Source organism: Alexandromys fortis, unplaced genomic scaffold (assembly GCF_014885135.2).
Source record: "Alexandromys fortis isolate MF-2015 unplaced genomic scaffold, M_Fortis_MF-2015_v1.1 scaffold_207, whole genome shotgun sequence".
Lineage (NCBI taxonomy): Eukaryota > Metazoa > Chordata > Mammalia > Rodentia > Cricetidae > Alexandromys > Alexandromys fortis.
In genome coordinates this window covers 154,264-169,214 of record NW_026068106.1, presented here as the reverse complement: position 1 = coordinate 169,214, position 14,951 = coordinate 154,264, and the positions used below count along the sequence as shown (strand labels likewise).

The following is a 14,951-nucleotide window of genomic DNA, read 5'->3' as shown; positions in this document are numbered from 1 at the left end:
TAGGTTTGGGGATTAAATTCCGGGTCTTCTATGCGATTCCATTGGTCGACTTCTCTGTTTTTATGCCAATACCACACTGTTTTCATTACTGTAGCTCTGTGATAGAGTTTGAAGTCATCTCTCTTCTTTCTTTTTTTTCTTTTTCTATTTTGCTTTTGGTAACAGGGTTTCTCTGTGTTACATTCCTAGCTAATTGGGAACTAGCTTTTTTTTTAAAAAATATTTATTTATTATGTATACAATATTCTGTCTGTGTTTATGCCTGCAGGCCAGAAGAGGGCACAAGATCTCATTACAGATGGTTGTGAGCCACCATGTGGTTGCTGCGAATTGAACTCAGGACCTTTGGAAGAGCAGGCAATGCTCTTAACCTCTGAGCCATCTCTCCAGCCCCTGGGAACTAGCGTTTTAGGCCAAATTGACCTCAAAAACACCGAGATCCACCTGCCTCTACCTCAGGAGTGCTGGAATTAAAGATGTACATCAGTAATATTGGTATAAAGTTATCTCTTATCTTTACAGATGGTCTGGGCCTCTTCTTACCTCATTGGCTGTGATGTCGCATCATGTCGCAGACAAAAGACACCTATATATCTCTATGTGTGTCACTATTGTCATGAGTATGTAATACCAGTTTATGATTGTTTTTAAATATATTAACTTTTTAAAATCTTGTCTAATGTTTCAAGCATCATAAATTAGTGTTTTGATATTTCTTTTTTCAGATAGGTTGTCAGCAAAATGTCATAAATACACCCATAGCCCTTCAGTTTTCATCATGTTTTTACAAATAAACTTAGTAAAAAAACACAAACATTCAGACAGTTTATCGGTATTCACTGGAGAGTTGTCCCACAGCGAAGTGAATTTGAGCTGTTGTAGGCAAAGCAAAGATATTCAGAGGCACCCAGATCCCTGTGTACCATCTTTCTGGTCCCAGTGTTAACCTATGCATTTACCTTAGAAATAAAATTTACATGGCACAGGAGAGTGATTAGGAGAACTTGCTTCTCATGCAATACCCCAAAACTGAAGTCTTAAGACTGCCCATAACTCTAGCTTCAGGGGATTCTATGGACTCTTCTTACTTCCACTGTCCATGTTCACACAAACAAACAAACATTGCATGCATATATCCATTGCATACATACAAACAGTATACTCACATACATGCATATACAATCACAAAACTAAAATAAATCATTTTAAAAGTGAATTTGTGTATTCTAAATGCTGCTATCATAGGTACTAGTGACAAATTGTAGAACATATAACTCAGTAACTTCAGTGAGGAGATGTACAACCTTATCTTATCAAACGCTGTTATACAGAAGGGTCCATAACAGTAAAGATGACTGTGAGGGCCTACTGCTGTGACTCTAAAGGAGGACAGTTGGAGATGAAGGTTCTTCAAGTCTGGGCAAACACCTAGGATATTTGACTTTGACTGATAATTTGAAATGACTCTTGCTGATAAAAGATTATAACAGCTCCTCATGCTTCTTTTATCTGTATTATTATTTAGACCAAAACTGTGGTATTTAAGTAGAGCATGTATGTGAACAGAACAGTGAGACACCTAGTATGTCCTTGAGCATGAGCCTTAAAAGGTGGACCTTATTTACATTTAAAATAGAACTTACTATACCCTGGTATATTCATAGATTACAAAGTGGAAATATATACTTCATTGTGTCTTGATGTAACTTAATAAGTGGCACCAATTAAGAACTACATATTATCAAAACAACATTTCGATATTGATAAGTAAGAATTATTTTTCAGTTTCTGAAGTTTCAAAAATTACACAACTTAATTTCCTTCTATACTGTTTCCTACACCCAGTACTTTCTTCAGTTTTATCCATGCTTTAATGCTTTTGTGATTTTTATAGAGAGTGTATCTATAAGACACAATAAGAAGTGGCATTCTTTTCATCACTGGTTAAAATGAGATTTAACAAAAAGATCCAATGCAAATAAATTGTGTATTTTTTCCTTAACACTATTAAGGACCCTACATTATCCAAAATACTTTCCCAAGTTCTTGTGAAAATTAAAACAAAACAAACAAAACAAAACAAAACAAAATACAAAACAGCACCTTAAAGCGCCACTTTCAAGTCTTGACTGTACAAATGTCCTGATTCCTGTGAGCACACAACTGTTCAGAGATAAAGAAACAACTACAAATAAACAGAACTGCTGGTGGTTTATTGCAAAGGCAATACTCATGCATAAATTTATCGTAAATATTAACTGTTTATTTACAAATATGCTTAAATGAATTATCTATTGAATTAGCAGTTAACAGAGAACATAAGTTTATAAATATTTTCCAGTGATAGTTTTCATTATACCTCCACTTCCTTTTCTTTTGTAAAGGGGAAATAATCCCGACTTGCTAAATATGCCTTATAAGGAAGGTTCACCATGTGGAGACTGTCCAAATCACTGTGAAGATGGGCTATGCAGTGAGTTGTTTTTGTTCTTCAACTTGGGTTGCTTAAAGTTGGCATATTGATCATACTGATATGGTGACCATGTATGCTTTAGGTTATGCTTAACTATAATCTATATTTCTATAATTTTCAGCTCAGTATTACCACAGATATATCTACATTGTTTCTACTTTTTTTTCTTTCATATCCAGTGTAAGCAAATCTCTTTGACCTCATTATTGGAGTGAATGGAAAACTGGAATACCTTGGTAGGAAACTCAGGGTACCTTCCAACAATTTAAAATTATGTGGTAGAGTGACCCTAATATTTATGTGTGATTGCTGTCCCTACACAATTCCTTGGATACCTTATTTTTGACCACAAATTATGCATATTGCTTTCAGTTTACCAATCTCTCCAAAATGCTTGTTGCCCCCAACTTGGCTAAATACACATCAGGGTGGAATTTTCTTTAGGCTGAACCTTATTCTTTTTTATTTGCTGAGAAGTTATCTGGTACAGCATTCTATAACAATTTTTCCTTCAATGCTTGTGTAAATTCTGATTTTTTTCTAATTAACATATGAAAGTTGAATATGTAGAAGTTATGGTCATATTCTGACAGGTAAATATTATACATTTTTATATCAGGGTAGTCATATCTGTTATTTTTCAAAAATTTGTGATTTTGGAACATTGTTCACAATTCCACTTTTTAAAAAGTATGCAGTATGCTATCATGTATAGACACCAATAACACATTTACCTTTCTCAGTTTTGTCTAATTGCTACTACTTAACAGGCACTATTCAGCATGTCTCTTCACTCTCAAGTTGCTAGCCTCTTTAATTTTACTATTATTGTTAAAAATGTCCACAAATACATAAATACAACCCTGAGTCCATTTCTGAAGGTTGTGTGCTTTCATGGCTGACCACCCTGCATTGAACACTCAGTAAGCCATTTCATCCCTCTGAGACGCTAATTCTCGTTCTCTGAGTAGTCATTTGCTGTCTGGAGTTCTTAGTCTAGTGGTGGGACCCAGAGAATGGCATTTTACTAATATTGATTCTTCCAATACAAGGCACAGGTTTTCTTCCTGCTTTGTGTGCTCTTATTTCATAACAGATATGTCACTACTTTGAATGAATTAATTGCTGTATAATTTTATGTTTTATGAGTGAAATTGTTTTCTTAATTTTTATTTCACTCATTGTTATTGCATACACCATGCTCCATATTTTAAATGCTGCTTTGATTTACTGCAACCAGTTTATTGAACTAATTTAAATTTTCTTAATTTTGGCAGGCTCTTTGTCCATTTCTTTGTAAGAGACGATGTCATCTTCTGACCATGACAATTTGGCTAGCTATTTTTCCAATTTAGAAAAACCATTCATTTTGTTATCTTGCCTCACTACTTCAGTTAGGATTTCTACCAATGTGTTCAACAAAAGTCATGACAGTGATCATTCTTTTAATGTTCCACATCTCAGAGAGAAATCATCTACCTTTTGATATTCAGCATGGTGTTAGTTACTGGCTCATTATAAATGACTTTATTACAGAAAGAGCTTACTTCTTTATGTATATTACTCACATGGCATTTCAATCATGAAAGAAGATTGAACAAAGATGTCAAAAATACATACTAAGAAAAGACAACATTTTCAACAAACTGTGCTCAGGAAATTGTATGTTCACATTAAAATAATGAAATTAGTTTCATATCTATCACCGACAGAAAAATCAACTCCAAATGGATCAAATAGATCAATGTGAGACCTGAAACACTGAAATTACAGAGGAGGCATAGTCAATGCCTTCCAGGATGTAGTTGAGATGAAGGCCCCTGTGACTAAGACTCCATTCACTTATGAAATAAGGTCATCAACTGGCAAATGTTGAGAGAACTGAATAGCTGCTGCATGGTAAAGAATCTAATTGAGTGATTTCCATCATGGAGTTGTCAACACAGCCACTTCCCAGAATCAAGACAATGAAAAGGAATCCAAAAGCAAGAGAGTTCTTTGTTGTATGTACTTGTGATAGAGCTTGACTACTCAGAATATACAAAGACCAACAAAACAAGAGTCAAGAAAGCAAATGACTCAATTAAAAATAGATGATGTAACTGAAAAAAAAATTCTCAAAAAACAAATTTAAAAAGGGAAAAAGTTTTTTTTGAAATGTTCAACACCCTTAAAATTTGAGGAAATGCAAATAAGAGGTATACTAAGATCTGCTTTTACCACATACCCATGAAAAACCACAAGAAATGCACAGTGAGAAAACCAGATCCAACTCCATGTGCATGTCAAACTCGCATAGGCCCCACCTCCAGACAAAGAGATACAGACAATTGCTGTTTGCTTAAAAAGGGAGAATCAGTTTCTTCAAGAATGAGCTTTTTGATAGGTTATCCAAGCCTTGACATAGATATACCATTTAAATAACATGCCATCAATTAACTATTGAGATAGAGAAATACTGATAGGTATGGATGATAAAGAGGAAAGAGTATAAATACATTCCTTATGTTTGAAATTTTTAAATTACAAAATTTAATCCATGATAAATCATAATACTGATAGTAGTAATATGATTCCTTGATTTCTTTCTCATTCAGTTGGTTATTTATAAACAATTTACATACTTTTCACTTATTCCATAACTTCCAAAGCATTGTTACTAATTACTAGTTTTATGTGGAGTGCTTTCCTCTACTTAGACATTATTACTTTATCTAGAGTAAGAGTGAATGGTGTCTTTTTCCACATCAGAGCACTGGTGGAGGAAGGTCATAACGAAAGGAAAGGCTAACACAGAGCTAAAGGCTCAGTTCATGAGCAATGACATTGTAGGAGGGGCTGGTTCTCTCTGATTCTGACATTTTCTGTGTTGAGTCTCCTATAGGATTCCAGGTCTATGACCTGGGCTTAGAGAGGATCTCTTTATTCTGTATTTCTTCATGTTGAGAAGGGAGTTGTGATGCCAATTCTTTCATTAATTTGAAATTCTTTTTCTATTATGCTATAAAACAGGTGAGATCTCTCTGCTGATGAATTTCTTGAGAGGACAGTTTCATGCCTGGTTTGCCACTGAAACTGATATGTCTCTTGAGAGACTTGGATGGAAGCCTTTTTTTTTGTGTCCTCTTGACTACGTATATCCTTCAAGGATAAATTCCAAAACCATTTTTTAAAATGACTGAAACTTATTGCTTTATTTTCTATAATGGCATTATTGGTCTCAAAATGGCAAAGTAATTGAAAAGATTATTCATTTCTGGTTTTTTGAGGTGTAGTGTAACCAGGTTTAAAAAGTGAGATTGAATAAAACTGCTTTGTGTCATGAGTAGAATTGGTCACTTTATTTCAAAAGAATTTGATTCAACTCAATTGTTTTGCATTCACATCTAATCAGCTCACCTTAAGCAAGTTAATCCTTTACTATATAGAATCTTTGTCTTTGCCTCTTGGGAAGATAATGCCTTTCCTCAATGGTTGCCACTGTTTTAAACACAATGTTGTGTACTGTTCTACTTTTTTTCCAGCAAACCCCTGCCGTTACTACGATGAATACAACAACTGTGATAAGCAAGTGACACTTATTGGATGCTCACATTCTTCAGTTCTAAAATTCTGCAAGGCTACGTGTCTGTGTAAAACAGAAATAAAATAATCTTCTACTATTTCCTACTGTGCTGTGAACACAAAGGATGTTTTCAGGATCATTGATTTCACATGAATGTACCACAAGATCGTCACTGAATTTCAGTTGCTTTTTTTTATCATGCTCAAGAAGCTAATTTTTAATCATCCTTTATATGCATCAGCGTATGTTCATTAAGATCATGCTCCATGTTACCCCTTTCCCCATTCCATCCTATAGTAAAAATGGTTTTAAATGTCTGTGTTGTTTTTCTCTGTTTGTTTGTTTATTTGTTGGGGGGGGTGTCGAGACTTGGTTTCTCTGTGCAACAGACCTAGCTATCCTGGAATTAACTCTGTAGACCAGGTTGGCCTCAAACTCGAAGAGATCCACCTACCTCTATCTTCCAAGTACTGGGATTACTGCCGCAATCACCACTGGGCCCTTCCTTGATATTTTAACTAAAGGGCAAGTCAAATATTTTCCCCAAATTTAATACATGTGATTTTGGTTGACACAATCCAACTAATAATTTAATTGAGTTCTTTGTTGGTAACATAAAGTAAGTATTTTTATAATCAACTCAGTTTTCCAACTCTCCCATTTTTTCTGATTTACTTTTCAATTTCTTTTTTCTTTTAAATCCAGCATTAAAAACATTCTCCAGCCTAACAAGAACCAAGTCTCCACTTGAACTGTAGGTATTACTCAGCTAAGAATGGTATAAATGCCTCAGTGACTCATTCCTGTCTCTGCTTGCATGTCTGTGAAGTGAGGGAAACGAGAGTCAGTCTGTCTATTTTTGGGTACCTTGCCCTTCACTTCCATTTCTCCAGTGTCCCTCTATTTCCTCACCTCATCCTGAACATCCAGTTCTGAGATTTTTGTGTTTCTTACATCATAACTGAATGCATATAACACCATGCTGTCAAATTGTTTTGAATACCCTAAACATTGCTTTATTTGACCTTATTATATTACTTCACTAGAAAAAAGCTATATCTTATAAATTGTTCTGTATACAAATATTTTCAAACAAGGAAAACTGAAAATGGAACACAATAGATGATGATGTTGTGATATGTTCCTTTTATATTTCCTTATTTAGAACCCACAAACCTTCCCGGTTTCAAATGGAATACAAAAGTTTGTGAGTCTGAATATCAAAGAAACATTATAAGTAGCATAGCTACATACAAAGTCTGATATTTGGTACTTTTAGTTTTGCTGGGATAATTTTTTTTTCTTTCAAAAATTTACTTTTTCCTTCTGAAAATGTCTCTCAAGCAACGGTCCTCAAGTCTGTGTTATTTTTAAATACACTTTGTAAGTGGAAATGAAGATAATCCATGTTTAGTTTCAGAGATGGAAATTTTTGCAATCCCAAGTGAGCTTTAGTGGACAAATATTTCTGCAAAATGTGAGGCAAATGCCAGGCTGCTTTTCTCTCCACTTCTAGGATGACAGCTCATGCACAGCTCAGCAGTGCAGCGTTGGCACTACTCAGTGCTACGGTGTGTGTCAGGAAAACACTGCCATCCTGGGTTGCCAACATCTGATACATTTATATTTATGAATGCAATAATGGTTATTAAAAAATAAAAGAATTATACTAGGGATAAATACCAAAGTAAGACATTTGTTTGGTCACAGAAAAGAACAAAGACACAGTCTGGGGGGGGGGGGGTGTAGAAGACAGAAACTATGGATAAAACTGAAAATATATCATGTTTCAGATTCTTGATTTAGAGCAGTTCAGTAGCATGATGTCCGCACAGTTTATGTGTAGTCAAAAACAATGGGGTCTTTCAAATGTCTAGATTGAATACTGATTCACAGTGTTGGTAATCAATTCTACCCTTGCGTTATTTTTCAACATAGAAAGACACTAGTACTTCACTACAAAGGGACCACTTCTACAATCTCATATAATTCTGAGTTCACTCTTCCGAAATCTCTATTATAATGGGGATGTAGCCCACCTCCAACTCTAAATGAGCCTTCAGTGTTCGCTTATCTCTGTGGGAGAGAGGAGGAGAAAACAGCAAGGGAAGTTCACTACTGTAATGTCAGTTATCTCATCGAGGGACCAGTTTTCAGGTTTTCTTCAACAAAAGTTCAGGATTCCCAAACACTTAAACCACAGCAATTTTCCAGGCAAGTTAAGCACAAGACCACAAGATGGCAGACTGTATATACTGTATTTACTAATCCTAACAAAGACTCCATCTGTCTTGGCTTTTACTTATTCCATGTGCTGATTGTGTTTTTGGTCATTCATTTATCTAAACACGTATGAAAAAAACCTCTTTATTTTATTTTAGAGATTTGCAAATATCAAAGTTTCTTTAAACAGATAAAATGAATGTATTTTTTTTTTTAAAAATGAGAATTCATTTAGTAGAAAATATTTCAAAGCAGTTTGTATATTCTACAAATAAACAAAGCTGAGCAATGTGTGAAAAAGATTTGGAAGTTGTTTTGATTCAGAAGTTAATTGCATCTGTATTCCAAGATTGGGATCTTTCATCTGAGAGTTGCTTTTCCATGATAGCATTTTTATTTCTTCCAACATACTTGGCATATTATAGATCACATATTATTTCTAGTATAGAAAAGGTTGGAGATGAGGTTTATCTTCATGTTACTATGAAGGCAGTGACCGTTGATTTTAACCAGCTTCCTCCAGGGAACACCAAAACAAAACCTAACTTAAATCAAGATCATCCTCTTTGGATCTTTAGATGCCATGATGTAATGCACCAGCAGAGGGCTCAGTCTCGTTTCTTATTTATTTATTTTTTTGTTTGTTTGTCTGTTTATTGTTGAAACAATTTCCGCCTCTTCCCTGCCTCCCATTTCCCTCCTCCTCCTCCCACTCCTCTCCTACCCCTACTCCCCAATTCTCCCCCTCCCCCTACTCCATTCCCCCTCCCTCTCTAGTCTGAATCAGTTGCGTTTCTTAAACTGTCCTAACAAAGTAGGAACCTGAACTTTTGTTCCCATACTAATTTTCGTTTTTGTTTTTTTTTTTCTTAACACTTTGTAGACAGGACTAGTACAGACTTTTTCCATCTGGAAACACTGAGCTATTAATTCGGTGCCTGTGGTTTTGAAAGAGTAACTGAAACCTTTGCCTGCCCTCACTTTAAGCTTCTTTTTCAGCATCATAACTCACTAGTCACGACCCTTGCTAGAATGCCAAGTCCATTGGTCAGAGACTTTTTTTTTTTTTAAGAATTCTCTGGTACATATTTAAAGGTAATGTACTGGGTGATGTCTTAGCAGAAGTCACATTGTAGTCAAGTGCAGTCCTTTGTGGAATTAGGTCACTATTCTTCAGAGATTCCTTCTCCCCCTTTCACCTCAAAACATTTTTGGTGTTTCAGTCTGTCGTTATATTAATTGTGGTGTGTGTGTGTGTGTATACATGTGTGCGGTGTGTGTGAATGTTTGGTGTGTATATGCACGTGTGTGGTATATATACGTGTATGTGTGTGCATTTGAATATATGTGTTTAAGTATGTGTGTATGTATATGTGTATACGTGTGTACGAGTAACTTGTGTTTTCTTACTCTGTTTTCATTCCTTGACTTTATCTGCATCATTAGAATATTTTAAAAGTTTCCATTTTCATTTAATTTGTAAGGTTTTTGAATGTATATCCTTGTATAATTTTCTTAATCTCTCTTTACATAGTGTGCTGGATAGTTTTGTGTAAACTTGACACAAGCTAAAGTCATCTGAGAGGAGGGAACCACAATTTAAAAATGTGTCCATATGATCAGGATGTAGGCAAGTCTGAAGAGTATTTTCTTAATTTATTGATTGATGTGTGGTGCCTTCCCTGGATGGTCCTGGCTTCTATTAGAAAGCAGGCTAAGCAAGCCAGAGGAGCAAGCCAGTAAACAGCACCACTCCATGGCTTTGCATCATCTCTGCCTTGGGGTCCCTGCCATATTTGAGTTCCTGTCCTGACTTCTTTCAACAAGAAACAGTGATAAGAAATGTTAAGCCTAACAAACCCTTCCCTCCCAAGTTGTGTTGGACATAGTGTGTCATCACTTTCATCAGAGCAATAGTAACACTAAATAGGACTTCAACACCTCAAATGTGTGTGTGTGTGTGTGTGTGTGTGTGTGTGTGTGTGTACAGAGCAAAAAGTTCTACTTTTGTTTAAGCTTTGTTTGCCTTCAAAAATCCTAAACGACCTATATAAGGTTGCTCTGCTCTTTGTTTACCTGACATGTTTTGAATTCTCTCATGTGCTCAGATGATTTCAGTCTGTTTTAATGAGTTTATAACTATCATTTGAGAATAAGTTATTTGTCATTCTCTTCCTCATGGATCATGTGAATGGATATGGCTTTAATGTTTGCAGGAAGGTAGAGAGCCATTTGGCCTATGCATTAATTTATAAATAAACAGATTTACTACTTGCAAAATTGAGGCCTTCAGGGGAATGAATATTTTGAAAACAGGGTTTTTACAGTGAGTTTCTTTAAGTAGGGTCTAACCCACAGCGTCAGTGGTAGTGTAGGGAATGAACAGAGAAAAAGTGGAGGGAGAATCCCAAATCTTACCTTCTTCCTCTTCCCTTCAATAAAGGAACACAGTTCTGCTTGCCATTGTAACACAACAGGACTGAAGTTTTTAAAACTGTGTGTAAAACAAAGATTTACTGATTGTTTCTTAAATGTTTTGAGTATTTTTCTGGGTAAGCCAAAATCTGACTAGTGTTCCTTAATTACCAATTCAAAGAGAGTTGATAATAAAAGCAGAAAACACAACAATGATATAACAAAACCCAGTAATTCACAATTTTACTAAGAATGAGAGTTAAGTATTAAACAATAAAGAGTGTATACTGGAACAGGTTATAAAACATTTTCAGTTGAGAAAATTCATATAGCTCATGCCTTTAGATAATGCAGAATAACAAAGAATTACACTAAAACAGTGCCATAGATGAGCCTGCTATTATTGAACTGGAATGCTGTTAGGCTGAGTGGTATTTAGGTAAAAGGTAAAAGAATTGTGCAACCTAGAGTGTGTGAGTTGCACTGTAGAATGAGATGTACCTGGTCTAGTTTAATTCTACGGATAAAAATATTGCTTTATATTTATTCACAGAAAAGGCACTGTTAGTAGATTTATACTCCTTGATTTAATTTTCCCTTCTTTCCTGTTATAACCTATATGAAAATGTCTATGCTCAGAAAATTTAAGATTGTGTTTGACACTGAAGACTAAATTACAAAATTAAAATTTGATTTTGCTGTCTTCTATTCTATAATAAGACTTAGTAGTTGATACTCTGCCCTGCCAAATTGAAAAAGCACAAGTAATCTAAAAAACCATTACATCATGGCAAATCATTTTCTAAGAACTGGGCACAAGATATGGCAAGATCCCACTATCCAAAGCTTCCTGAGAAGCAATATAAGGTTATAATGCCTGCATCTGCTATGAAGGCTTCTGTGATAAGAGTGTCAAAGAGATCTCCTCTCTGAGGAAGACATGAATACGTTCAAAGCTTTCTTTCAAATGCTCTATGAGATATGCATAGTTAATGTTAAAGGGGAAATAACCCCACCAGACCTACCAAAAATTATCATTGTTGGTGGTGAGTATGCCAGATATTTTGAAATATAAGTGTGAAGACTGTTCTGTTTACAAAGGCTTGTCTTCAAGAACAATTATGTTATCAGCTTCTTATATGAATATCTTAGGTGCTTAAATGAATTGAATAAATATGAACATTCCCTTCAGAGTTATTTTTCTTTTCAACATGGAGAAGGGGACATGGGTTTGTCAAGTACAGGAAAGGAAACACTGACTGTGGTTTCTAAGATTTGGTCTAAGATGGAGGAGGGTCCCATGGGAACAGGGTGATCTCTAGAAAGGTCCAGGCAGATGATAGCTGTTGGAATATATGGACTTATTAACTTCAGTGTGTTAGCCATTACTGATTTGCCTTTGCTTTAGGGATAACTTCATACACTTGGCTTGTGTTTAGTTCAGGATAAACCAAGAAGGTCACAAAAACAACAAAAAGCCATGAAATAATAATTTATTGAGAAAATAGATGATTATTCCCCAGAGAGGAAGGGAAATAAAAGATCATGAGATGCAAGTGTGATCAATAATCTGCCATATACTTGTATGAAATCATCAAAAAATAGCATAAAATGAATAAAGAACCCGAATGATATTTGTAATTACAATGTTCATAGTCTGAAGTATAAAGCAAAGCATTTCCATTCAAGTTAGATTGGACTACATGTTTGAAGATTGGGAGATTCATGACAATTTTACTGGAATTCTGCCATGAAATAATATGTGCATTTCAAGCAGTGGTTCTCAATCTTTTGGTCAAATTCCTTTGGGGGTTTTCAAAGACACTTTCATAGGTTTTGCTTATCAGACATTATTCATATCAGATATTTACATTATGATTCCTTACAGTAGCAGAACTACAGCTGTGAAGTCACATAGAAAATAACTTTATATTTGGGGTTCACTACGTGAGGAAATGTATTAAAGTATTGGAGCATTAGGAAGGATGAGAACCACTGACTTAAGGATAGAAAGGTTAAGATATGAGTTCTGAAGTGTTGCTAATTCTCAGATGCCTGCTCCATCGACAACTTGTTCAGAACACCTTTTCACTGACCCTAGGCAGAAAGACTGCTTAACTTTGTTTATTTTATTTATTTACAGTATCCATTCTGCTTGTATTTGGGTGTTTAACTAAACAGTATAAAAGACTTGAAAGAGAACATAATAATGGGCACAGTGATGGGTTAGTGTTAGATTTAGGATACCAGGAGGCTCTTCGTTAACATTATTTTAAACCCAACACAGTACTAAGATCAAGAATTCCTCCATCTCATTAATTAAGGTGGAAATCCTTTGAGGCATATTATTTTCAGATATGTTACATTTGTTTATGCTGCACTTGAATAACTGTGAAACTCTGATTCTTTGCCTGTCTACAACACCTGAAGGTCCTAATAAAAAGATGACCAGCCTATAGCAAGGCAGAAGCAAGGAAAGGTGAGACTGGCAGGCAGACATTATAAAAGGAGAAATGAGGAGGAGAAGGAGGATCAAGAGAGAACAAAGAGAGGAGGATATTAGGGACCAGCCACTGAGCCACTCAATCAGCCACAGAATAAGATAGAAAGTAAGATATATAGAAGTAAAAGAATAGTAAAAGCCCAGATGCAAATGGTACACAGGTTAATTTAAAGTAAGAAAAGTTGGCAAGAAACAAGTCAAGCTAAGACTGAACATTCATAAGTAAAAATAGGTCTCCATGTGTGATTTATTTTGGAGCTTGGTGCAGGCCTGCAAGAGAATAAAAAAAAAAATACACAACAGAAATCGAACTGTATTGTATGTGCCTAACTCTGGTTCTTTGTAGCCATGCTCCTGAACCTTATCGGGTATCTTTTAGCTTGTAATGACAAGGTTTTCTCATAGCAGCAACTATTTGTAACACATATTGCATGGCTTTATTCCTATTATTTTCTAGGCCTCTGGGACTTGCTATTGCTTCAGGATTTATCAGCTTCAAAGCCTCCATGGTTTTTTTCTTCATCATCGCAGTCAATCATATTCAATTGAGCCCTAATCTTTGCCTTGTCTGCCGGAAATATTCCAGGTTCTTTGGGGATCTGTGAAAAAGCCCAAGGTAGAGATAACATTATGAGAATTACAGGAAGAAACATAAGGCCTAGCCACTTGCATTTGCACATGATGTAATAAGATGGGGAAGGCTGGGAACTCATGACATCTCCTAGGTTTTACAGAAAATACATGCCTCTTTGTCATCTACATTAAAAGAGTTTTACTTAGGGCAAGGGCATGCTTCCCATTTAGTACTCTACCAGGAATATTTTACAGATTTAAATCACATTCCTCAGGACTTATCAACAATGAGCTTTCAGGTATTAACACACAAAAAAACATCTTTCAGTCTGTTTTGGGAAAAAATTGATTTACTGAAATGATAGCTTCTCAGTTTGTTCCGGTTAGTTGTAGAAATGCTATTTATGAACTATTAGCTCTGGTTCAAATTTATACAATATTTTGTAGATGTGTGTATGTGAACATCAAGTGCAAAGGTAGAACAATACTTGTGAGTTGTTGGAAAGAGATGTAAGATTGAATTTACAGCAGTATGGTGGCCTATGACTAAGCAATGTTATATGCACATGTAAACAATGTTCTATTATTATATATATTTTTTCTGATACTTGGAGTGAGTTATTAATTTGACCATAACAAAATATTAAATTTTTAAGAGTCTCAAATCTAGCCTCATAGACCTCACTATACAGTACACAATTCACTACTCTGTATATATCTTTCTCTTACTCTGCTTTTCCAGGAAGGGGAGCTATTTGTCATTGCTTAAAAAAAGCACAACACATTTACCAATACCTTGTAGGAAAAATGCACATGGTAAACACTTAGTAAACATTTATTATTATAAATTGGATAAAAAAAACACAGTGTGATAAAAAAAACACAGTGTTTTTTTTTTTTATCTAAACCAAAGTGGTTATTCCCATTCTATTTGTTTTATACTTGGCTCTGAGTATAATAAAAATAGGATGGGAATAACAGCTTTGGTTTAATTTTTCTGTTTTGAAATGTATTTGTTTTATACTTGGCTTTGAGTATAATAAAAATACATTTCAAAACAGAGAAATTAGTTTTTTAGTAAAAAAGGTAAGGGTAAATTTCTGTTTCTTATGCAATCTTGTCTTGTATATAAAAATTCTTCAGAAGGAATGTAAATGCTCCATAATAAATATTGTTGGAGTATTCATTAGGAGGCCTAA

The 14,951-nt window shown here is 35.0% G+C and overlaps 1 protein-coding gene across 1 annotated transcript in view; it reads left to right on the top strand.

Annotated features, from left to right (window-relative positions):
- The window catches only part of Crisp1 (cysteine rich secretory protein 1), a 31,762-nt gene extending 25,637 nt beyond the window's left edge, over positions 1-6,125 (top strand). Inside the window, exons 7-9 of the mRNA XM_050124061.1 lie at positions 523-620; positions 2,385-2,473; positions 5,998-6,125. Of these exons, the coding sequence (XP_049980018.1) occupies positions 523-620; positions 2,385-2,473; positions 5,998-6,125 (315 nt within the window). The remainder of the gene's footprint in view (positions 1-522; positions 621-2,384; positions 2,474-5,997) is intronic.
- Positions 6,126-14,951: the final 8,826 nt, after the last annotated feature.